Source organism: Spodoptera frugiperda, chromosome 13, assembly GCF_023101765.2.
Source record: "Spodoptera frugiperda isolate SF20-4 chromosome 13, AGI-APGP_CSIRO_Sfru_2.0, whole genome shotgun sequence".
NCBI classification, from domain to species: Eukaryota; Metazoa; Arthropoda; class Insecta; order Lepidoptera; family Noctuidae; genus Spodoptera; species Spodoptera frugiperda.
Window position 1 is genome coordinate 2,568,031 of NC_064224.1, and position 25,360 is coordinate 2,593,390.

Genomic DNA, 25,360 nt, shown 5'->3' on the forward strand with positions numbered 1-25,360 from the left:
TTGAGTTGTAAATAATTTAGTCATAATTATTTACCATATACCTATTTAAAATCCTCTTAAATTACATTTTTACATACTACTTACAAAATACTAAATAAAAATATAAAAATAAGACCGCCGACCAGTAGCGGGAGCATGGTCCAAGCCACCGGTGGTTAGGGCTCCAGAGACAGAAACCTCCTCACAATACGTGCCGTTTCGAGGAGTACTGCCTTCTGCATCAGGCCCTTGTCATAGTTATTATTAGTAATGTATAACCTGTTGCATTGTTTGTTGCATATTGTCAAACATTGTAATAATACAAGACTGCCTCGTTGGTTGAGTGGTCGTAAATGCGACTGCCGGACAAGGGGTCTCAGGTTCGATCCCTGGGTCGGGCAAAGTATTACTGGGCTTTTTTCTATTTTTCGAAAATTTCTGACTAGTAGCACGAAGTCTGGAATTGTGTTGAGTATATGGCAATAGGCTCACCTCCTATTACTTGGGACTTATAGCACAAATAGTGAAAAGTGGGTGTACATTGCATAGCGGCATTACGTGCCGTAATGTGCATCTCTGTCTACCCCTTCGGGGATAAAAGACGTGACGTTACATACATACATATACATATGAGGTAGTTTTCATTTTTATGTTATGTCAAAAAAACATACTTAGACTTACCCTTTATAAATATTCTCTATAGGACACGACTCAAAAAATCCAGACCCAGAACAATTTAAGTGTCACACAAAAATCCAGCCAATGGGTCAACTATTCAGTCATCACAAGTAATAACATTTTATATTTGTAGTAATAAACTTATTTAGGTACACGCTGTAATCTAGACCTTCATCCAGACAAGTCTTTAGTAAGTCTAAGCCTACACAGCCCATATCGACTGCAGCAATTAACATGGTCGGTACTACATTTTGGCCAATTTTGTTTTATTGCATTAGAAGCCTTGAATACCTATAATCTTTCACCTCACAAAGTATAAAATTTCAAAAAGGACGTTTTCTGTGTTTTTCAATTGGAAAATAGTCGGATGTTTTTGTGTCGCTCGATTAACAATGTAGGTAGTCATGTTGCGACGCTCTTCACGGGGCGCGCGGGGGTTGAGGAGACTCGTGCGCCGCGCGGATCTGGCAGTTCCCACTTAGTTAGCGGGGAGAGCGCACGCTCGTTGTCTCTCCGATCAACTCGACCGTTACAATGCAATATTGTTTATTTTAATGATGTCTCGGTCTCGGCGAATGTTAGATTTGGTACAGCAACATGTTCCGGAGCAAGATAATCCATTAAAAACAAATTTAAACGACACCGAGGTTCAAACACAGTCCGGTCAGAAGAGAAAAAGTAAGTATTACATATTTTTGTCCATATTTTTTAAATATTTATATATTATTTTTAATAGGGAATAAGTTAAATTTGTACTTTTATTATTTTTAATCACACTATTCTAACAAAAGTAAAAAAATAAAAATGTGCGGTTAATACTGTCGTATGTGCCAGATCCTACAATCTTAACTGATTTTCATTTTAGTTTTTGGGTCGGATGTACCATATCCTACAATATTACTTGTTGGGTTAGCAATAGCGTTTGTCGTATGTGGTACGACCGACATTGTTTATTGTAAATCATATAATTCCTAAGTTGGATGTGGTAAAACCGACTTTGTTATTCGGATAATATATCGTAATAATTGAGTCGGATATGTCTTTGTCATACTATTACGTCTAGGTACCTGTTTTACAACTTTTTCTTTGGGTTTTCCTTGTTTTATGTTGTGATTTACTAGCTGTTTCACTCTTTCTTTTGTCGTAGTCGGTTAACAATTACCTATCCTATAATCTATTCAGGATTCTGTTCTAGCTGTTTGAGCGTAATAAAATACACAAACATTCAAACATGCCAAATTTTCATGAACTTCTGTTCTCTCGATCATTGTTAATATTAGTAGGAGAGGTAAGACGATGTGCATTCTACGATCTTAGCAGTCTAATCATTATTTTTTATTAATTGTAGGAGAAGAATCCCCACTTCCAGAAGAATTTCAAGAGGATCTTATACAGCTGCAAGACCTACTAGGAGATGTGTTTACCGATAGCTCCGTGAACCTGACAGAACACATTCTTCTTGCCATGGATCAAGAAATATCAGCATCAGTCGCTCCAGAAATGTTGAGGTCAGATAAAAACTTAGATCTTCCAAACATTCCTACACCTATCGTTTCCAGTACGTCTCCACTAAAGGTATCAAACATCACAGATCCTAATTATAACAAGGATGGGGTACTCGACATTCACGACAATAGCCCAGACGAGATTTTAAACACAACACCTATGCCATCACCTATTCCACCACACGATCAAAATTGTGAAAATCCGTTTTGTACTTGTTGTGTCGATTGCATAATACCCCAGGTTGATTATGGAAACATAGGAACACCATCGGGTTATTCAGAAGTTTCTACATATGTACCTACACCATCTTCTACAGCCAGTTCCAGAAGGAAAACTCTTAAGACTGATAAGGGAAAGAAACGCCTAGTTCATAAAAATAATTGGATTACAGTACAAAGAAAATTGAAGAAAAACACCGGGGAACAGTTTTTGAACAAAAAAGGTAAGGTGGTTGAAGAGAAACAGTTGAAAGTACCGTGTACGGATAAATGCAGATTAAAATGTAAACAAAAGCTATCTCATGAACAACGTTTACGAATCTTTAAATATTTTTGGCGTTTAGGTGAGAAGAAACGACATTGGGAGTTTGTCATAAAATACACCAATAAAATTCCAAAACGCCGTCAAACAACTGAGGTTACAAAGCATGATAGACAAAACACATTTCAATACTTTCTTCCGGATGCTGATAAAAATGCAGTTGTTGTTTGCAAGACAATGTTTCTTAACACCATATCACTAAGTGAGCGTGTAGTAAGCACAGCATGGAAAAAATATGACGGACAGTCTGTGGTAGAAGAAGATAAACGAGGACGCTATGAACATGTGAAACGTGTTTATAATGACGACATGGTTAAGAGTGTCTGTGATCATGTAAGATGTTTACCTATTGTCGAGGCCCACTATGTTCGAAAAAATTCCAGTAAGCTTTACTTAGAAAGCATCGAAAGCATCTCCCGTATGTACAAGCTTTATTGTGAATGGTTTGATTCCAGCAAATATTCTTCACAAGCAAGAACCAAAAGACAATACCGAGAGATCGTTAGTTTGAATTTTAATCTAGCATTACATAGACCAAAGAAAGATAGGTGCGATATATGTCATGTGTTTGAAAACAAATCTTCACCTACTGATGAAGAAAAACACGTATTTTCTAAACATCAAGTTCGGAAGAAGAAAGCCAGAGATTTGAAGAAAGCAGACAAAGGAGAAGCGAAAACCAATAGAACCATCGTTGCAGCTACATTTGATTTTCAAAAAGTTTTAGTGACTCCTTATGGTGAAGTGAGTGTACTATACTATAAAAGGAGACTGGCTACCTTAAATTTCACCGTTTATGATCTGATTAGCAACGTAGGTACTTGCTACATGTGGCATGATGGTATTGCTAAGCGAGGATCTGTAGAGGTGTCTAGTTGTCTTTTAGATTTTATCAAACATCACGTTGAAAGAGGTGTTAAAGAATTCCGATTTTGGTCTGACAACTGCGCTGGACAGAACCGCAATAGAATTGTTTTTTCGCTCTATTTGTTTGTGGCTAAAAAATTCGGAGTAACTGTCACTCATCGTTTCCTTGAAAAGGGCCACACACAAAACGAAGGAGACAGTGTCCATTCTACAATCGAGCGAGCTTGCCGCCATAAGTCAATTTGGGTGCCCGAAGAATGGTATTGCTTAGCTCGATGGGCTAAATCCGAAGGCACCCCTTACATAGTAAAGGAGATAAAACAAGAGGAAATCTTCGATTTTAAAACCCTGCTTGCTAATAAAAACTGGACTAAAAATACGGCGAATCAAAAGGTTATGTGGACTACCATAAGAGAAATAAAAGTTAATGCTGAACAGTTTGATCGTATAGAGTACAAGTACGATTTTGATGATGAGCCAAAGACAATTATCGTAATAAGGGCGGGAAAACGGAACCAACAACGTTTGGCAAACGAATTTGATTTGAAACGGGCTTATGACGGACCGTTACCTATCAGCAAAGACAAATACAAGGATTTGACAGATCTCTGCAGAACGGGAATTATACCCGATCGTTTTCATAGATTTTATTTCAACTTACCTAACACAGATGCTGCAAATTTGGTTAATTCTCAAGATGATGATGATGACTCGGAGTAATTTAGTAGGTAGATATAGGGTTAGTTGATTGTGCCATAATAATTATAATGATTCGACTGTGATTCCTGAGAAAGTAGATTGGTAGTTAGAATTAAGAAGAATAATTTGTGTTATGTTCATTCCTAAGAGAAAAGACTGTTTAAGTTTAATATTGTTATTAGATGCAAAAAAACAATATTTTAGTCATTATTACCTACCTATGTCAGAATACCTATTAGAATTGCAGTATTTATTTGATCATTTTTGTTTTTAGAAATTTTAGAAGTTCTTTGTTTAAGTTAAGTGTTGATTATTGTTAGAAGAAAAGTTAATTACGTTATTGTTGTGTTTTGGTTTTTTTATAACTAAGAATGCCCAAGAAAGTGCCTTAGTTTATGAAACTTTTACCACGTCTTAATATGCGTTTTGATAGTTCCTATTCTTTATTGTTATTTAAGTACCTGATACAGATTTAGTGGTACTTACTTGTCAATTATTAAAGTAACCATTTGATTAAAAACAAAAATTTGTTTTCATTGCTTGACCATAATCCTAGGTGTTTATGAAATAATGTCCTGGGAGAGAATGTTAACAAATATGTACTCTCAAGCTTTGTTAGCAATATCTGCCAGATACAAAACAACATGGTATAAGTGACCGGGACAAAGCATTGCTGTGGTAGGTAGCAGACGTAGTTGTGCCGAACAAGATAAGAAATATTTTGAAAATTTTGTAAGCTTTAAAACCTAAATTATAGCAGATTTTTAATTGATAATAGTTGGTCATATATGTAGTATCTACATGATAGTGAATAGAATGTGCGGTTAACAATGTATGTTTTCCCACTTCCAACATAGTCGATAATTAAAATTCCAATAAATATTGTAGGATATACCACATCCGACAAAATCGATCAATACAACTCCAATTAATAATGTAGGATGTCCCATTTCCGACATTTTAGTAAGATGTTCAAGCGGTTAATAATGTAACATGTGCCTTTTTTCAGGTTTCCTGAACATAATTGGAGTTTTTTTCTTAATTATCTTATAGAGTACTTAAAACTATTTCATCATACCAAATATTGTAATAATCCCCGGTTTTAGGTTGATTTAATTCATCTTAGAAACTTAATCTGGCCGTACTGAAAAAACGTACTTTTTCAATTCCGACTTTGTTAATTGCTGCAGTCGATATGGTCGTCAACATAGTCGTGAGCAAAATGTTGTAATTCTCACCAACTGGGAACAGAAGCTGTGATTAAATGATTTTACGACCGGCTGACTTACACCCTGCTTTTGTGTAGGACAATGAAGGCAGAAGGTTTACTTTATAAATAATATTATTTACTTCTCTTATAAACATGTCAGAGGGGTTTTTTTCAAAAATCATTCAATGTCAGACTCTTACTAACTTAAAACCACCCTGTTCCTACTCCTGCATGTCGAGCCGGAGCCCCGGTAAACCCGCTAGGTAGTCCGCAGCTGCGGATGTTAGAATAGTATAGTATCTGGTAGTAGTGAATACCAAGCCAATTGCTTTAAATTGGTGCTTGCAGATTCACTATCATTAGCCAAAAATACCACTTTATTTTGCACATTATTTGCATATTTGATACTTACTCTACAATCTATTGCCAGTATGCAATCTAATTTTTTTTTTCAAGCACGCAGCTCATTAATAACATGGGTCCCGGTGTGGTATCGTATATATAGTCAAGATTTCCTCAAACCAACAGTTTCAATTAGGACCTAGCTTTACTGACGAACAGACTGACAGACCGATAGTCTGTCTTTCTATTTCAGACTCTTACTGACTAAAAACCACCCCGTTCCTTCTCCTGCTTTTCGACCCGGAGCTCCGGTAAACTCGCTAGGTAGTCCGCAGCTCCGGATCAGGCATCAACCCTGCTGGGCCCCATCTGTGGTGGTCTGATGGCTCTTTGAGGCGCGCGCGGAACGCGACGCGCCGCACGCACGGGTCTGGATCTGTTCGGGCGGCGAGCTACCCTTGCTCGCCGTCCGCAGGCCCGCACTTACGGTGGCCGGAGATCGTCTCGCGATCCCCTACGCCCGGAGTGTCTCTCGCGACGGCTGGGGCGTGAGGAGGTTTGTTCTCTCACGCGCCCCGCCTCCTTCTTAGCTAGCATGACTGCTTCGCAGAAGGAGGAGACGGCATCCCAGTCCCACTTACTCCGCACCATGGCCAGAAACAATGCCGAACGCGAGAGGTCGCCGTCGCCGACCACATTCCTAAGGACTTGGCGGTGCTCAGCCCACGCAGGGCACACCGCCACCGTATGTTCTACCGTGTCCTCCGGGCGGTCCTCACAGTGATGACACCCGGGCGTTTCCTCCCGCCCAATAAGGAACAGGAACCTACCGAAACTGACAATGAGTACCTACCTAAGTTATAATATTTTGATCAATGAGCCTTCTGTTTTCACCTCCACAATACAGTCCCTAGGGAAGTTTAATTAAAAAGTGTTTTTTTTACAACTCTACCGCCATACTCCATTTTGGGCGAAATTAGATTTATTCTCACTGACTTCTTCCTGCAGCTTTGTTTACACAGTTTTTCTTCAAAGTGTTTTATTTGTTAAACGCGAATATTAAAGAAGAAAGAAATTAACATCACTTTGAGAAAGGTTTTGAAATAATACTGAAAGGGTTGGAGATGGGAAATTGGTTTCACGATTTATGAAAATATTTTAATAACTCAAATGGACTTTAATAGAATACTGAATTCGTGATTAAAAAAACTTTTAATATTATGTTATTTCTAATTTTATCCTTCAAATCTTGATCATTTTATCTTCACTGAAAACAATAAGACACGTGGAAGAAGCCACAAAACTAAATGAGTTTATTTATTACGTCAGCTAATGGTTTCAGTTAACCTACTCATAAGGAAAAACATGTACAAAATAAAATAATTATAAATTCTATAAAAAAATATTTAACCTATTAAAAACTCACAACCATTACTAACAATATAAGTTTTTGAGACTGACTGACATGGTCACCAGTAACACCATTAGAACTCAAAACGGGATATTTAATGTTTATTAGTTTTTATGAGTTCATAGTGTTCATAGATCATGAGTGCCGAAATAATGGAAACTCATAAAAACTAATGAACATGGTAAATACCTCGTTTTGTGTTCTAACCCAAAATCATCATTGACAGCATTTAACGCATTGTATATCGGAACGGAAATCTACGCGAGACACAGATTATTTTCTATTGTATCTCATATACCGACAGACAGGTAAAAATAAAACCTACGTGTAAACACACTCGTAGCAATTTGCTACGAAACTTTTTATTTCGTAGCGATATTGCTACGCGACCCTTTAGTTATCCAATTTTAATTTTTCATACCAATCCATTGTACCATTCACAATATTGGGGCTCTTTCATTAAATTTTGGTCTAGACATAAAACTTTTATGTCCATGTTCGGGCTTCACGCCTCTTGATAAAAGGAGGTTAGCAGCCATAAAACGCTTGTCTGTCTTCGGGAAATATATTACGTTGAACCATTTTCCTAAACTTGTTCCTAGATTTTATTAGGGCTTGTGTTATATGAGGCGTGCTTATCTTAAAGCTTAGATTCCGTGTTAGTATTATTGGTACAAATAAGATTAGAAATCCATATACTAAATAATAAAATATAACCTTACTTCTCACTAATATTACAAATGTAAAAGTTTGTTTATTACTCAATCATGTTTAAACGGCTGACGGAATTGGAACAGGGTAAATTGTGATCTGAAATAACACATAGGCTACATTTTATCCTACGGAAACGTGGGCGAACGTATAGTCAGTAATATTTTTTAATTTTTTTAAACGTTGCCGCATATGTATGCCCATATACATGCACATGACACCCAGACCCGAAACCACAATTTGTGGATCACACAAAGAGTTGCTCCGTGCGGGAATCGAACTCGCTACCCGTTGCGCGGCAGCCCGTTGCCTAGCCACCGAACCAACCGTGCAGTCAATATAATGGCTGGACCTGATAACCGAATTAAAGTCTTGATAGGCTTTCTTGCTGCCTAGAATAACAGTTTATTTAAGGATAAATGTCAAAACTCACATAACAAGCACGGTTCCAACTCGGCTCGGCACGAATTGTGGCTACCACTAGCTGTCAGCGTGCGGTAAAACTCGCTCGCTCGTCCGACCCACGCGGGCGCGTCAACCACGACTCATAAGTGGATTGCTGGCGAAATACTATTTAAAGTTCAAATTTTAATGACAAGTTAATTGCTGGTGTGGAGTGGTATTCGTCAAGTGTATTATATCTTTTAGTCATGACTATTTTGAAACAGATTTATAATCTAATTCCTAGATTTTGTCTTTTATCTGAACTAGTATTCACATATCTGGCAATAGGTTCACCATCTATTACATGGGACTTACAACATAAATTGTGAAAAGTGGGTGTATTACGTGCCATAATGTGCACCTCTGCTTACCCCTTCGGGGTTTCAAGACGTGACGATATCGTATGTATGTACGTATGTAGTATTACATTTGTAAGACTCATAGATTACTGTTTAGAAATGTTATTTTTTTATAAGTACATATGGTTATATTACGAGTTTGCAAAATTAACTTTCATAGATAATACAAAAATACAAAGTTTCAAAAGCCTTTTTTGTTACTTTTGTTTTGTTTTTAACTGGTTTGTATGTTGCATATTTTGGTTTCAGTTCACTATATCCACTTGAAACAGTTTCGATAAAGCTGTGCTACTGTATTTGTTTTCCATTTCAGACTTTCAGTTGCCATTTCAGCACTTTACAGTTCTTGTTTCGTTGAATATTCAAATAGTTTTTTTTATCATTTTATTCGACGCATTATTTGTATAAAACATGTTTTGGGCTATGTTTCATTGGAAAAAAGGATAGAATCGAGTCGTTATATCGAGCATTTATGTTTTCATGTTTTTGAATTATGTATGTTGTACGGTGAATATTATTCCATTGTAAGGGTGCTTTACCCCCAGAAATGTGCTATGTAAGCTATGCTACGGAGATTTAATAGCTAAGCTGTGTAACTGTGTAACCATTTCCACTGAGTACTAAACTATGTAACTGTGCTAGTAAGATGCGCCCTTTAGTAAATAGTATTGATATAGGGAAGCTATCCATAACACGTATCAACATAGCATCTTACCATATAAAAAACATAACTTAGTTGAATGTGTTGGTCGCCAGTGCTTAGCTTTACCGTACCATTGAATATAATAGATGGAAGCCAAACGTATTCATTGCAACGTAGCATAGCACATTTCTGGTGGAAATCTACCTTAATACACCATTGTGAATACACCATTTCCATGACCTTGAAACAACAAAAAACCCGTAACCATACTTTGAACCTTTTCTGTCACCTTATAAAATCTAGCTTACTAGAATATTCTACTAACATCTACATTGACAGATCTACAATTCACAGTCATACAACACGTGTACCATCTTAAAACAAACAAACAAGTTCAATACTCTACGTGAGTCCCGCTACGTGACGTATATTCACGTAGATACGTGAATATACGTTCTCATTCAAAAACTGCACGATATGAATTTGAATGAACCACATGACAATATGTCATTTCATTCTTATTTGCTAGAAGAGTGAATGACGTTTATTTTCTGTTGCATTGTTTCTGATTTTTTTGACATGAGTTTTGATTATTACTAATAAAATTAGCAGTTGTTTTCAGAACAAAATTGTTACTAAGGAATAGTTTAAGTAATCATTAATTGTTTTTGAGTACGGCTGTGAGTATGATTATACTAAGACTTAATAATCAGCATTGACCTTAAAAGAAGAATTCATAAATCCAATGCTCACATTATTTAATGTAAATGAACCTGAAAAAAATGAAACTTCAGATTTCATTACATCGTTTCTTTATTTCTTCAGTTAAGTTAATTAACATCTTTCTCTCTTGAACACGACCCAGTCTGGAAAAGAAAGGTTTTTTTTTACAATAGCTAGGTTTAATAGCAATCTAATGTCGCTGTTCTGAGAAATATTAATCGTAATGAAGATTTCACTTGAATACAAGTATCAAATATGTTTTTTGTGAACACATTACTTTTTATTACAATTTAGATAGTGATGTTCGTCAATTCCTGTAAACAATTAACATAATGGTTTACGATAATTATATATTTGTGTCTTTTTCTTGATGAGGAAAGTCATCTAATGACTTATCTCCCGCCTTGAGTGAGGCGAGAGGGATGTCAGTTCCTACTAGCTAAAAAGCTAGTCCGTATCAGCCTTACTGGGCCCCATTTGTTGTGATCTTTTGGCTCTTTGAGAGAATAAAAAATACTTTTTTCTTTAACTGTACAAGAAGAACTGCATGACGAACTTAATGTTTTTGTTTTTGTTTTTGTTTCTGTTTTTGTTTTGAGTTTTTATGTTTTATTTAATTTTATTATTGTTTTATAATGTGGAGTTAACTATGTCAGTATTATTTTATTAGAGGGAGTGTCAGACTCTTACTGACTAAAAACCACCCCGTTCCTACTTCGGCTTTGCGAGGCGAGTCCCGGTAACCGGCATCAGCCTTACTGGCCTCTATCTGTAGTGGGTCGTTGGTTCTTTGAGGTACGCGCGGAACGCTTCGCGCTGTGCACACGAATCTGGTACTGATCGGGTAGCGAGCTCACCAAGTACCCGATGATATTTGTGTCTGAAGACTTTTAAGAGCTTAGAAGGTTAGAGAACGAAAAGGCCACTTTTTTTCTTTAACCGTCCGGGAAGAGCTGCACGACGAAAAACTAACTAATCTTAGTACGAAAGGTTCATGCTATTACTATAAAATGTAAACACAAAACTCAAAGACAAATAACACACATACTCCAGAAACCGAATAGTATTACACGCGACTGGCGATTTAGATCTGATCTCACCCAAGATCTCTTGTTTACAAGGGTCAAAACCCCTTGGAAAAAATGAAATTCCAACCCTTTTTCACCTTCAGGCAACGGGTTACCAAAAACCATAAAATCAAAGGTCCAACCCTTTTGTTCTATCGATTTTCTGTTCTGGCAACTCTCCAAGTAGCCAGGTATTCATAATGTTGCCATATTTTGCCTACAAATTATATGAACCGGTTGCTTTAGCTTAATCTATACTTGGCTCCCTTCCAGAACAATTCTCATTTAAGTTATTTATTCTGAGTATTGAGCTTGAGATTTGTGGTTCTTTCTTTTGGAATGACTTTTAAAAATGTTTCGTTCACAGTCAAAGATACCGTCTTTCCCAATCTTCCAATGCTCGATTCCCTAATAACCCCTGAATTTCTAAAACCAAAAGGTCAGCAACGCACTTGTGTTTCGGATGTTTATGTGCGGCGGCGATTGCTTACCATTAGGTGATCCGTCTGTCCGTTTATGTTATGAGATAATAAAAATAAATCTCAATTTTTTCCGTATTTTTTTATTGTATGTATATCTAAAATTTGGTGGTTTAATACATAGTAGTAAATATTTAGTAACTGGTTAAATGATTTCCAAATCATGATGTAATGTTTGTCAGAAGTTTTTAAATAAATATCAATGGTACAAAAACAATAGCCCGTTCTAATTGACTACTCAAGTTAAAAAAATATAGTGACGGATTAATATCATATAAGTAAACTTCATGCCACACCTATATGGAAAAGCCATATTTATATGGAATCCTCATTCCATTACCCGAGCCATACAATAAACCAATTATTTATCCGCATTTATGATACACAGAAACCCTTTTATCTTAACAATTAATTAAAATATATCCGTTTATCCGTCTGTGGACGCACGCTCCCTAGAGCCCAACTTTTGTATTAAAATAACAACATCGGTATCATTCTGAATTGTTCGTAAATAAACGGTTACTGTTTTAGAGTCCTTTCTCATTTTATGTGTAAGGAATATTCCTTGGTTACTTCGATGTATTAGTATTAGGACATTTTAGTGTTGTAAGTTATATTGTTTGTGCTTAATTCTTTTTTCTTGATGTTATAAGCCTGTAAATGTGCAGACGGATAATCTTAAACACCAGACGCGTTGCAATCCATTTGGCAGTTAGGAATTTAAAGGTTGTTGTGGCATCGGAGATTGGGAAGATTGGGAAGAAGGTAATTGGACCTCTGATAATCAAACTCACCACAACGATATTATAAGGCCACCGATATTTCCCGTCGGTGGTATCACTTCGGTCGAGCCGGCCCATTCGTGCCGAAGCATGGCTCTCCCACACATTTCTAATTCACAATTCTAATAAATAATTTACCCGCATATCATAATAACTTACACTAAACGATTTTAGAGGTTATTTAGCTTGTCTCGTTTGTATATTTGGTTCAAATTCAGTAACTGAAAGTTTACCCCATAGTGACCTCAGATCGATATTGTATTTGGTACACATTGAAACTGTTTAACTATTAACGTTTTTTACAACACATTATAATTCTTTGTTTATGTGAAACCTGAATATAGTTTATTTGTATTGTGTTACTGATTCGATTTCAATCATTTTATTATACTGTTATTTCCTCTCGTAATATAAAATATATACATACAATGTAATGTAAATATGTTTGCATATAACAATGATTTAAAAATTGTATAACAGTAATATAATATTTCCCAATTTACTTATTAATATTTCTACCTCAGGCAATGCTCAAACAAGCTGTTGTTTACCAAAAATGCAAAATTTATTATTGCTTACATTAACGTGTTCATAAATTAAACGATATTTATCAGTGGTTGCGATAAAATAATCATATTTTTGATAGTCCATACATTTCCAACATGTTTTTGTTATTAACATGAGTTTTTTTAAGCATTAATATTGTGTTTCGGTAGTGCTGTTTACCGACTTCAAAAAAGAAGGAGGTTCTATGTTTGGATGCTTTAACTGTCTAATTTTGGTGTTTTTCATTATTGCCTAGTGTGCACTAGGATTTTCTCTTGTGTCGTGTGTGCTTTTACAAACATACAAGTTTACATACACATGACACCCAGACCCGAAACAACAATTTGTGGATCACACAAACAGTTGATCCGTGCGGGAATCGAACGCTCAGTCATATGTACTCGTAGTTATAGATGGATAAACACCAGTTACTAATGAGTACCTATTAACGCAAATTTTCTCAAATATTCATACGACACACGAAAAATTTCTAGAGTGGAGTATCTTTATTTTTGACTGAAACACTGAAGACTGAACTCAATTAATGTTAAAAATCGATCGTAATCCATTGGATTAAGGTATATTAAAAGTTTGAACCAACCATTTTCTACTCACGACATAGCCGGTCATTATAATAAACGGGTCTGGTCAATTTCCTCACGTGCGTACAAGATGCTCTGGCATGGAGGAATGCATGGGTTGGTCAGGGAAACACGTACAAAGCCGATACGATATGGTATTGTGTAGTATATTGTTGGTTCAATAACCACCTGATCTACCATTCTTTTTGAGTAATTATTATAATGTTTTAAGAATTTCTTGTTAGAAGATAATTATTAGGTTATTTGTGTGTGTTTGAGCCAGAAAAAGAGCAGACCGATCACTTGATGGTACGCAATCACCACCGCCGATAGACACCCGAAACACCAGATTGTTTTGCCGGCCTTTTGAGGGTTACGAATTTACAGGTTGTTAGGGAGTCGGGGATTGTAGACTGAGAATTAATTGACATACAAGTTCACATACACATGACACCCAGACCCAAAACAAAAATTTGTGAATCACACAAAGAGTTGCTCCGTGCGGGAATCGAACCCGCTATACGCTGTGCGGTAGCCGGTTGTCCAGCTACCACGCCAACTATGCAGTCGAATGCAATATTCATTAAACGTTAAGCCAACTACTAAGGGTACTGATAATACTTTGCATAACCCAGGAATCACCTTCGAAACCATTTGACTAACGAGCCAGACTATTAATATAAATAAAATATCTTTATCTAGTCCTCCATAAATATTAACACAATTTCAGGATTTATTTGAACACCTTATCATTCGTAGTTTTCACAAAATTCAGTACTTTTATTTTATTTAAAGATTAAGGTATTAGGTACTTACTTATCTATTGAAAAGTTTCAGAATCATTAAGTTTCGAACCGTCTGGTATTGTAGATTTATTTAGATTTAACTTTTGGAGATTTAAATAATATTTATTTTTGGATGTAATTCTTAGTGTGAGGGAGTCATGCTTCGGCCTGAATGGGCCGGCTCGACTGGAGTGATACCACGGCAACACAGAAAACCGACGTGAAATAACGCTTGCGTTGTGCGAGTGAGGTTATCGGAGGCCCAATTACCCCCTTTCCAATCTTCCCAATCCCCGATTCCCCAACAACCTTTAAATTTCTAACCCCAAAAAGGCTGGCAACGCACTTGTAACGCCTCTGGTGTGTCAGGTGCCTATGGGCAGCGGTGATTACTTACCATCAGGCAACACACGAGATTGAAGTATCAGCCAAAACCTTAACAGGTATCGTGAAACGTCACGGGAGAAAGTTAGTATGTAATAAATTCCTATTTAGTTTCATGGATCTATATTATCATTGTTATGAATGAGGCAACAATTTTATTTGCATGAGATTATGTAAATAAAAATATTGCTGCGTATAGCGTATGATGTCACTTGGGGTAGAACTTTTTATCACAACCTATGTCATATTTATAAGAGTTATTTGTACTTTCTAAGATTAGTTAGACACCACCGATAAACGGTGAAGGAAAACAGGTTAGGAAACCTGGGTTATTATTTCTAGTAGTTATAAGTTTGAAATTACCAACCCGCATTGAGCAAGTGTTGTGATTAATGCTAAAACCTTCTCCGTGTGAGAAGAGGCGTTTGGTCTATAGTGGCCACTTAATATTATAAGACTGTTGATGGCATGTAATTTTTGTGACAACATAATATTTTAGTTTTTTTTTATCCGAATTGTCCGTCAGTCAGTCTATCAGTGAAGTTGGGGCTCGTTCTAAAGTGTAGTTTCGAATTTTGACAGCTGACAGCTGTCGTTGTGCTACATAAATTCAGTTCTTAGTTACTTTTAATTAATTTTCTTCACTTCATTAGCTCTAAATTGTCATAAATACGCTAACAAGACAATAAAATATATGTGAAAGTGTTTTCAACATGAACTGTATCGTTATTAATTAGATAAAACAATAACTTCATATGTAGTAACTGTTGGTGATTGAAGACTAAAAACAAGTGTATAATTTATATAAAGTGCATAACAAGTAAGACACAAGCTGTAAACTCATAAAAGGATTAAAAGTGAGTGTGATTTATCAATAAAACACGAATAGAGATCTACTTAAAACAAAAATGACACAATTATAGTCAGTTACAAGTTTAAAATAAGTTTTGCACATTGTAAACAAACCACAGCTGACTCATTGTTTTATCTGTCAAAACTATCGACCAATCGTAACTATTGATCTCAAACTTGACACAAAAGTTGTCGTTCAGAAATCTAAATCAGCAAACTTGGACACCAGGTTTTTAAGACTACGTTCCGTTGCACGCATTACAAACAACTCAAACACTGACTTTAGTTTGGATAGTCTGGTCATTCTGTACTTGAAAGTGCATATCATAACTAAAGTTAAGAACTATATAAATAACTTATAATTCTAAAAATGTCATCGAAAAGCGATACAAAAAGCCAGCGCAGGATGCCAGAGAAAGTTGTATGCTTTAAGTGTAAGAAATTAGTTGACATTAAAGATACAGCCTTGTGTTCAATTTGTAACCATCGATACGAATTGGATTGTGATGGTTACCCACTAGGAACTTACCGTCTAATGGACAAAGAATCTAAAAAAAGATGGCAATGTAAGACATGCATAAATAAAAGTAAGAAAATTCAGGAAGCTACCAATGTAACTAATATTACCACCAGAAAAAAAGGAAACCTACGTCAATATTGTTCTTCTCCAGTAGAAAAAGAAAACGTTATAAATAACATTCAACCCATAGCTGTTATGTCCTCTGCACAAAACACTTCAGATATCATGGACTCCCACATCCTATCGGAATGCGAAATTTCAGGTGAATCTTATAACACACCCAATAAATTATCTAAAAGTGTAGACTGCACAATATCCGAAACTTTGACTATTCTAGAAATGAAAGACACCATAAAAGGACTTACAAATAAACTGGAGAGTACTGAAAATGAGTTAGAAAACACAATCCTGGAAAATAATGATCTACGCCAACAATTAGATAAGTTGACAGCTGAAATAAAAATATTAAAATCACTCTGCCATTCCTCAACAGTCATTGAAAACAGCCCAGCTATCAATTCTAAAAGAAAAAGGCACTCATTGGTACGTCAAAGCTCATTCTTCCCACCTTCTACCCCTTTGCCGAACTCCTCGCAGGGTGACTGTGGGAAAAGTATTCAAATAATGGGAATCCTACAACAAAAAATAACTGACTTAGAAAATCAACTAAAAGACGCACAACAACAGATTGAAGCTTGTAAGAAAATATTTGACCCATTGAAACATAATAACATAATGCCCAAAAATTCACTTGTATCGAAAATGAACACACCAATACCTACTTATACTGAAGAGCCAAAACACGACACGACAAACAAAATACTTATCTTCGGATCTCAACAATGCGTCGGGCTAGCAGCTGCCTTGATACACTCGAGACGAAATACAAGGTACGAAAAGTATAGAATCATAGCAGATACAAAACCAAATGCTCTTTGTAATCAAATAATAATGAGTTGTCGTCAAGCTAAATTGAACATTAACGATAAAATTGTAATATGTGTGGGAGAAAATGACCACAATTTAAAATTTGTTTTGTCTCAACTACAAATTATTCTAGATACATTTTACAACAATATGGTCATAGTATTGAATGTGTTTAAGAATGAGTACTTAGATCCTAATAGGCTTAATTATCGTCTGAAAAATGTATGTAAATACTTTAAAAAATGTAAATTTCTGGAAAGTGAGTCCTTTAATATGACCGAATTATGTACTAAAATTAACTACTTTATAGATTGTAATGACTATAGTGAAAACTATTTAAACCCTAGAGAACTTATGAAAAGAATAGTGACTAGCAGATCAAGTCTTAAATTAAATACTAACAATGTACCCAAAAAAGGCACAATTCCATTCTACTTTGGTCGTAAGACCCAAACTCAAACTGAAAATCTCTCCTACTTCAATAGTAATACAGAACCGGAACTAAATAAAAACGCGCGTACTTGTATCGGGGAACCTAAAAAAGGTACAATACCTCACTATTTTCAATCATCAATAAAAAATAACTTGTTTTTTCGTTCCTAAACCCGCGACATCGATCTCAAATAACTTTCGGGTACTTCATCAAAATATTGCAAGTGCACTGTCTAAACAAGAAATATTGGAATTGACATTACAGGAGATGCGAGACTTGCAAAACGACCCACATGTAATCTGCCTCTCTGAGACATTTATTAAAAAGGGCCACGAAAATTATCTTAAGTTGTCGGATTATGAAATGGCATCAATTTTTTGCAGGGATAAACAGCGAGGTGGCACTTGCATTCTGATTAAGAAGGGTCTTAGTTACAAAGAACTGCCGTTTGTAAAAACACATACCTCCGTAAATACATTTGAGGCCTGTGGTATAGAACTAACGAATGAAAAATTAATCATAATCTGCATATACAGAACGCCTCAGTCCGATCCTTACCAATTTTTAAGTAAGTTAGATAATATCTTACATGATATTTACAAAAAATACAAAACAAAAACCCGTATTATTTTGACAGGTGATTTTAATATAAATACTTTCAAAAAAGGGAAAATCACGCAAGTTTTTCACGATATAGCACGTAGCCATAACATTGACATTCATATTAATGAAGCCACTCGTAAATCGTCTTGTATAGACCATATTTTGAGTAACATACCTAACGCTATTGCAAGAGTACTACCACTTCATCTCTCTGACCACGAAACGGCTCAAACCCTTAGCTTTCCTCTAAAATTTCAGACAGCAAAAGCATCAATATATTATATCTATAAGAGAGACAACAATCTGGATAATACACATAAGTTCATAGAATGCTTACAAAACTTGTCCTGGGCAAACATATACATGGAGAACGACGCAAACAAGGCATTCGATTGTTTCCTTGAATTGATATGTCTGTTTCACAATCTCTGCTTTCCAAAGGTAAGGGTTAAAATAGACTTAAACAAAAAAACAAAACAAACATGGATAAGCAAGGGTCTAAAACAGAGTTCTAAAACTAAGCGCTGTCTACGATACCAATATTATAAAAATAAAAATCAAGCTAACAAAACCAAATATACTACATACTCGACTTTGCTACAGAAATGCATCAATAATGCTAAGCGAAATGCTAATATTAAGTATATTGACAGAAATGACAATAAATGTAAAGCCACATGGGCAGTTATTAAAAGCGAAATACACAATATGAACCCCAAAGATAATATTGAACACATTAAAATTGACAACACTGTCCTTACAAAACCGGAAGTAATAGCTTCCGCCTTTAATAGTCACTACGTTAATTGTAATCCAATTCAAAACAATAACACCAAATGCGCTAATAAAAACCTTATTGCAAACTCAATGTACCTCACGCCAATGTCCGAAACTGAAGTAAGACAACAGATATTATCGTTAAATAATACCACGTCTGAGGGTTACGATGAACTTAGCACCAAATTAATTAAGTCGTGTGTTAATGAAATAAGCGGAGTTTTGACATATCTTATCAACCTATCCTTTTCACAGGGTGTGTTTCCGAATGCCTTAAAACTGTCCCTTGTGAAACCAATCTTTAAAAAGGGTGACAAAAGTAATATGGAAAATTATCGTCCTATTACACTAATACCCATTCTTTCAAAAGTATATGAAAAGTGCATGTATCAAAGGTTAATTAGTTACTGTGAAAAATACAACATTTTGAATAAACAACAATTTGGTTTCCAAAAACAAAAATCAACTACCTTAGCTATTTATTCTCTCTTAAAAACAGTACTGGCGAGTATCAATAGCAAACACCTAACAACGGGCTTATTTTTTGACTTGTCAAAGGCGTTTGATTTAGTTTCGCATGATATATTATTAAAGAAACTGGAGTCCGTCGGAATCAGAGGTTTGTCACTCCAGTGGTTATCATCGTACATAACTGATAGACAACAGAGGGTAGTTATCTCCAAACTTGATGAAAAGAGGGAGATGATATTTTACTCGTCTGAATATAAAAATGTAAAAAGTGGCGTACCCCAAGGTAGTATATTGGGCCCTATCCTATTTATAATTTACATAAATGACATAATTAACATAACCAATCATAAATGTATCCTTTTTGCTGATGACATCTCTATTATTGTTACTAGTGACAAAAAAATTAAAAACGTTACTGATCATGAAACGGACATAAATAATACAATTGACATTTTAATTAACTATTTAAATAATAATAATTTATCTATTAATCTTAATAAATCAGTATATATTCAATTCAATAAATCTTATAATGACAAATTTAATTTTAAAATGAACATACCCAAACTTACCCAAGTGACGCAAACTAAGTTCTTAGGAATAGTTTTAGACGAACATTTGGATTGGAAAGCTCAGGTCGACCATGTGTGTAATAAAATAAATAAATTCGCGTACGCCCTTAGGCAAATTAAGAAGGTCACTAGTATAAAAACGGCTGTGATGTCTTACCAGGCATATGTTGAGTCATGTTTACGGTATGGACTAATTTTTTGGGGAAATAGTACTGATCAAGGTAGAGTGTTTGTTGCCCAAAAAAAATGTATACGAGCTATTTATGGACTCCCATCGGATGAATCATGCCAACCTATCTTTAAAAAGCTTGGTCTGCTACCGTTACCTTCATTGTATGTATATGAAGTGTCTATGTTCGTAAAAAAATATATACAATTGTTTAAAACAATAGATGAAGTAAACTCACGTAGTCGACGTGATCAGCACAAGCATAAACTAGAACTAGAAATTATTCCTAGGATAGTGAAATACAATAAGAGTTGTCCAGCTATGTGTGTGTGTGTCTTTAATAAACTACCATGTGTCTTAAAAACGTTAAACTGTACATTGTTTAAGAATAAACTGTATAATTTGTTGTCACAAAATAATTTCTATAGCATTAAGCAATTTTTGGATTATAGACCTTGATTATTCTCTCTTTCTTTGTTATTGTAATATCATAATATGTTAGTAGCGTTTGACTAGGCACTTACTAATTTGCATGCTTTAATTTTAAGCAAAACATGCTGGACCTTATATTTATATTACCAACTTTGTATACCGTGTTTTACGCAAATAAATATATTATTATTATTATTATTATAAAGAATGACGAGCAAGAAACACTATCATTAATCTTTTTTTTAAATGTTTTTTTTTTTACAATCTCTCTAATACATTTGATCCTTTACCTATTGTATATATGTGGGAGAACAATGTAACGACTATACAGCGTTAAAAATGTACTTACTCCTCCAAGTGTTGCAGTTCTCATATTGCATTTCGCAGTAATTGTTGAAATTCATGAAGTTTCCATCGTAACTCCTCGCGCAGATTTGTTGCACTCTGTCAATAAAATATTTTAAATGTATTTTAATGTAGGAAATTTATCAGCAGTTGAAGTTACCTTTATATATTATATTCGTTAAAAAATAACAAAACCACAAATTAGTTATATTTCAATTTTTTTTTTTTTTATAAAAACCATAGCCGCATGATATTCTCTATTCATATACGATATTCTTCTGTGTCGTGCGTGACATGACGACTAGTCTCCTAAATTTGTATTAAAATTTCAATTCCTTTATTTGCAAACTACGGGTGAGCTGCCAAGATGATCTTAAAAAATATATAAATCGCCACAATCAGGCTCACGCCACGCAAATCGAAATGCAAATGCATATTTGTGGATCTCACAAAGAGTTGCTTCGTGTGGGAATCGAATCCGTTACACGTTACGCAGCAGCCGTTTGCGCGGCCACCAAGTACACTGTACGGTCAAAATGTAGTGTAGTTAAAAAATAATCTTAGATTTTTCTGAATCTGAAATGATTAACTATTCAACAGTCTAAGTGTGCTGAATGACGAGTGGCTGACGTAATAATTGACTAAAATGCTGAAAGTGTTACATTTCACATGACATGTGTACTCTAGTTCATTACTTCAGGGAATAAATGACATGACATGACAGACGTCATACAAAACCAGTGTGAAACAATACACTGTAATTCAACGAACGAACGAAGAAACTTCGCAGATTGCATACTACAATTCTATTTATTGCGAACTTTCATGAACAACAATGAACGAATGAAATGAAGATAAATATTCTATTAGTAAATCAATAAAACCTACGGTCGAAGATTAAACGAAGAAACTTGGGATTCGAAAACTGGAGTAGGCCTACTTATTATGTTTTTTTAACACTCGCTGATAATGTACTTGTAGCATTATAAGTTCATGGTATCGCAAAGGCTTAAGACGCTCACTTTTCAAGTCTGAGGGTACGGGTCTGAAACCTACCAACATCAAGAACCAATATCACTTTGTCTGAGTTATACGTACTTTCTAAGATTATTTAAACAGCACTGGCAAATGGTGAAGGAAAACATCGCGAGGATACCTTGGCTTTGAAATCGCCAAACCGTATTGATCAAGCATGGTGATAATGTTCAAACATTTCTCGTGTAAGAAGGCGAAGAGGCCTTTAGTCAGCAGTGGCCATTTATAGGCTGTTGATGTGTGTCTAGTGTTGCGGTGTCCATGAGCGGCACTGATGGCTTATCATCAGGTGATCCGTCTGCTTGTTTACCCTTTATAATACTAAGAAATCTCCACTACTCACTTGTAAGCCTTAGGACATCGCTCTATGAAATTCTTACACCCTCTCACGAAGAAGTCGGTGGCCCAGAATTGTGTGTCCTGTGGGTACTTGGGCATTTCCTTCCTATACTTAGTCTTCGCTTCGACATCATATAAAAACACAATGATTGTGAGGAAACCTGCAATGTTAAATTAATAATTTTCAGTAAACTATGTTTAAAAAAACTAACTTCAACTTCCTCTTGTAGAAGTCGGTTAATATATTAAAACTTGCTGCAATGTGTAACAAAGGCTCTTCTGCAAACTGCATCCAAATCGGTTCGGCCAATCTTGAGATAATCACGCACAAACATGCATGCAAAGAAGGAGTATGTATGTATATGCGTATATACATACATACTCCTTCTTTTTTGAAGGCGGTTAAAAATGTTTCAACTGTATATAAAGTTCTTTTCTTAAAAGTCAAAGTTAAAGCCAAAGCATTTATTTCATTTAAACTATACCTAAATTCCTTTGAAATGTCAACAAATAAAAAAATAATTAATAGACTGTCTGTCTATCCGTCTATGAAACTAGGAGAAAATTAAATAACAATGCTACCTCAAAATTATTACTTGAAATACAGTAGGTATATATTTTTTGTTACTTTACGAAAAAGGACCAGATTATTATAATTTTACACGTAGGTTATTATTTCCAGTCTGAATTCCTACACTGCTAGGTATAGGCTAGATTCAATCCATCCAGGCACAATTTCAGATATCGAAAACCCTAATAAAAGTCTTCCTAGGAAGTTTTAGTGCAGTAAAAATACCTAAGTTTTTCCTTTGAATGTAATATTTTGTCCGTACATCGCGTCGATTGCTTACATACACTTTCGCTAGCACATTTTTTATTAGTTACTATAAAAAGTAAGAAAATTGGAACGAATAGAGTTTATGGTTTTCTTATGCTTTACCGAGTTTAGATTGTTTCCGTATAAGAAATTGTATTTGGTAATAGAAAACAAAATCTTGCTCGCCTATAAAATTACATGTTTTCTTTTATTTTAGAGAAAGTGAATTTTGTTATCTTCGAATCTTATATCTTGTGCTAACATAATGCTACAAAACCAAAAAAAAATATGCTTCTAAAGTCGTACATCAATTAAGGCACCATATATATTAGTGGTACCTACTCTCAAAACACTGCAGTTTTATGTCAAAACGTCACGCCCTTTATCCCGGAAGATGTAGGCAGAGGTGCACATTACGGCACGTATTTCTGCTATACAATATACATCCACTTTTCACAATTTACGGTGTAAATCCCATGTAATAGGGGGTCAGCGTATTGCCATATACCGGGCACAACTCAAGACTCCATCCTATTACTGAAAAATATTCGAAAAACCAAAAAAAGTCCAGCAATACTTTGCCCAACCCTGAAATCGAACCCGAGACCCTTTGCCCGGCAGTCGCACCTGCAACCACTCGGGCAACGAGGCAATAACATATAATTTAATAGTTAAATAATAAGTGTAAGTACATAAATAGGTACTAATGTAATACATTACCCACCACGCGGCCACACATCGCCTGCGTCAGGTTTAAATCTGTTTGAAGGGAACAATAAATTGTACCGAGTTTGTTTTTACAGCCACGGAAGTTGGTTTAGGATTGTGTTATAGTGAGAAGCAGAGCGAGAGATTTGCGATAGATGTGTATTTTACCACTATTTTGTTGCGTAAAGCCTCTTCCGTTAGGAACATTTAAATTTTGTCGAGCGACTTTGTCCCCAGAGACATCGGGCGATGTCGGACGATGTCGGGCGACGTCATACGACATCGCCGCACAAGGAACAGTTTCAACAATGTCGCGATAATGCAGTCCAAATGTTCCTAGTAGGGACGAGGCTTAACGTGGCTGTGATTTTGTTATTATAGCACAGCGTACAAAAGCGACATTTTTGTGCATGGGCACGATTGTGACTTTATTAATACATGACTTCGGAGTTTAATATTTAGGGTGGTTTGACTGAGTGATGATTTATTTGATAAGTATGTTCGATTAATATATTATATGTATATGCAACGCTACGAATTTTACTCCTGAAGGGGTAGGCCTTTGCCTAATATATGGCCGTGCCGTTATACCTTTGTATAACGGCACGTAATACCAGTATTCAACGTACACCCACTTTTCACCATGTGTGTTATAAGTCCTATGTAATAGGGGGTGAGCCTATTGCCATATACTGGACACAAATCCAGACTCCGTACTACTACTGAGAAATATTCGAAAAATTCGAGTGATATTGGTATAATAACATTATTATAAATTCTCTTTAAATCACGGAATCACGTACCTATATAATGAATAATATAATAGCTCTCTGCAGAATGCACACAGTGTTCTCCCGACCTTATTCCGAAGTCATAAATTTTATTATTTTTAATAAAACAAACCTTGCTCTCTATAAAATCGAATACTTTAGTTTATAGCTAATACGTTTTACAATTTAATGCGCAATGGCAAAAGTAGTAGTCAATTTGTATGGAGACTGGGTGGCTTATAACCGTCTGTTGTTATACATATTTTATATACCTAACTAGCTACTTCTGCTCGCCTCGTATTGGTCATAGCGTGATATTTTATAACATATAGCCTTCCTCTATAAATATACTATATAACACAAAAAGATTTTTTCTAACCCAACCAGTAGTTCCAAAGATTAGCGCGTTCAAACAGCTAGCTAGCAGCGATTAGCTAAAATATAAAATGTTTGAAATGTTTAAGTATTTGGATTTGAAAAACCAGACCACAAAGTTAATTTTTATTACGTAAAATAAAGTCGTATGTATGTGCAACCTGAGGTAGGAATTAAGGCATAAATATCACATTAATGTGAAACAAACTGTGAAATGAGCTGTCGTCGGCGGTATTCCCGAACCGATACTACCTTCAAACCTTCAAGAAAAGAGCATACTCCTTTTAAAAGCCCGGCAATGCACCTGTGACTCCTCTGGTGTTCCATGGGCAGCGCTAAACGCCTATCAACAGGTGACGCGTTTGCTCGTTTGCCACCAACTCCATAAAAAAAACCACAAAATTAAAATTCTGCACCACTTTAAAAGCAAAGACGCAATCGTTCATAGAAAACGAAACCCATCGTTTTCTAAGCGTTTC

The 25,360-nt window shown here is 35.5% G+C and overlaps 2 protein-coding genes across 2 annotated transcripts; one reads left to right on the forward strand and one right to left on the reverse strand.

The window, feature by feature from the left end:
* The first annotated feature begins 876 nt into the window (after positions 1 to 876).
* LOC118280565 (uncharacterized) lies at positions 877 to 4,795 on the forward strand. The gene is made up of 2 exons (XM_035600661.2): positions 877 to 1,335; positions 2,006 to 4,795. The coding sequence occupies exons 1-2, from the start codon at positions 1,212 to 1,214 to the stop codon at positions 4,288 to 4,290; spliced, it is 2,409 nt and encodes an 802-aa protein (XP_035456554.2). The 5' UTR covers positions 877 to 1,211; the 3' UTR covers positions 4,291 to 4,795.
* A 5,389-nt stretch (positions 4,796 to 10,184) lies between these two features.
* On the reverse strand, positions 10,185 to 23,887 carry LOC118270509 (uncharacterized). The gene is made up of 4 exons (XM_050697893.1): positions 23,749 to 23,887; positions 22,216 to 22,372; positions 20,842 to 20,936; positions 10,185 to 10,255 (listed from the first exon to the last, which is right to left on the reverse strand). Exons 1-4 carry the CDS (start codon positions 23,765 to 23,767, stop codon positions 10,224 to 10,226), a joined length of 303 nt encoding a protein of 100 aa, XP_050553850.1. The 5' UTR covers positions 23,768 to 23,887; the 3' UTR covers positions 10,185 to 10,223.
* Between the last annotated feature and the right edge of the window lie 1,473 nt (positions 23,888 to 25,360).

Coding starts and splice junctions, on each gene's coding strand:
- LOC118270509 (XM_050697893.1), bottom strand. Junction 20,937..22,215: donor CGATGTCCTAAGGCTTACAA/GTGAGTAGTGGA, acceptor TTTTATTGACAG/AGTGCAACAAATCTGCGCGA. Junction 10,256..20,841: donor GAACTGCAACACTTGGAGGA/GTAAGTACATTT, acceptor TTTCTTTTCCAG/ACTGGGTCGTGTTCAAGAGA.
- LOC118280565 (XM_035600661.2), top strand. CDS start 1,212: ATGATGTCTCGGTCTCGGCGAATGTTAGATTTGGTACAGCAACATGTT. Junction 1,336..2,005: donor GTCCGGTCAGAAGAGAAAAA/GTAAGTATTACA, acceptor TATTAATTGTAG/GAGAAGAATCCCCACTTCCA.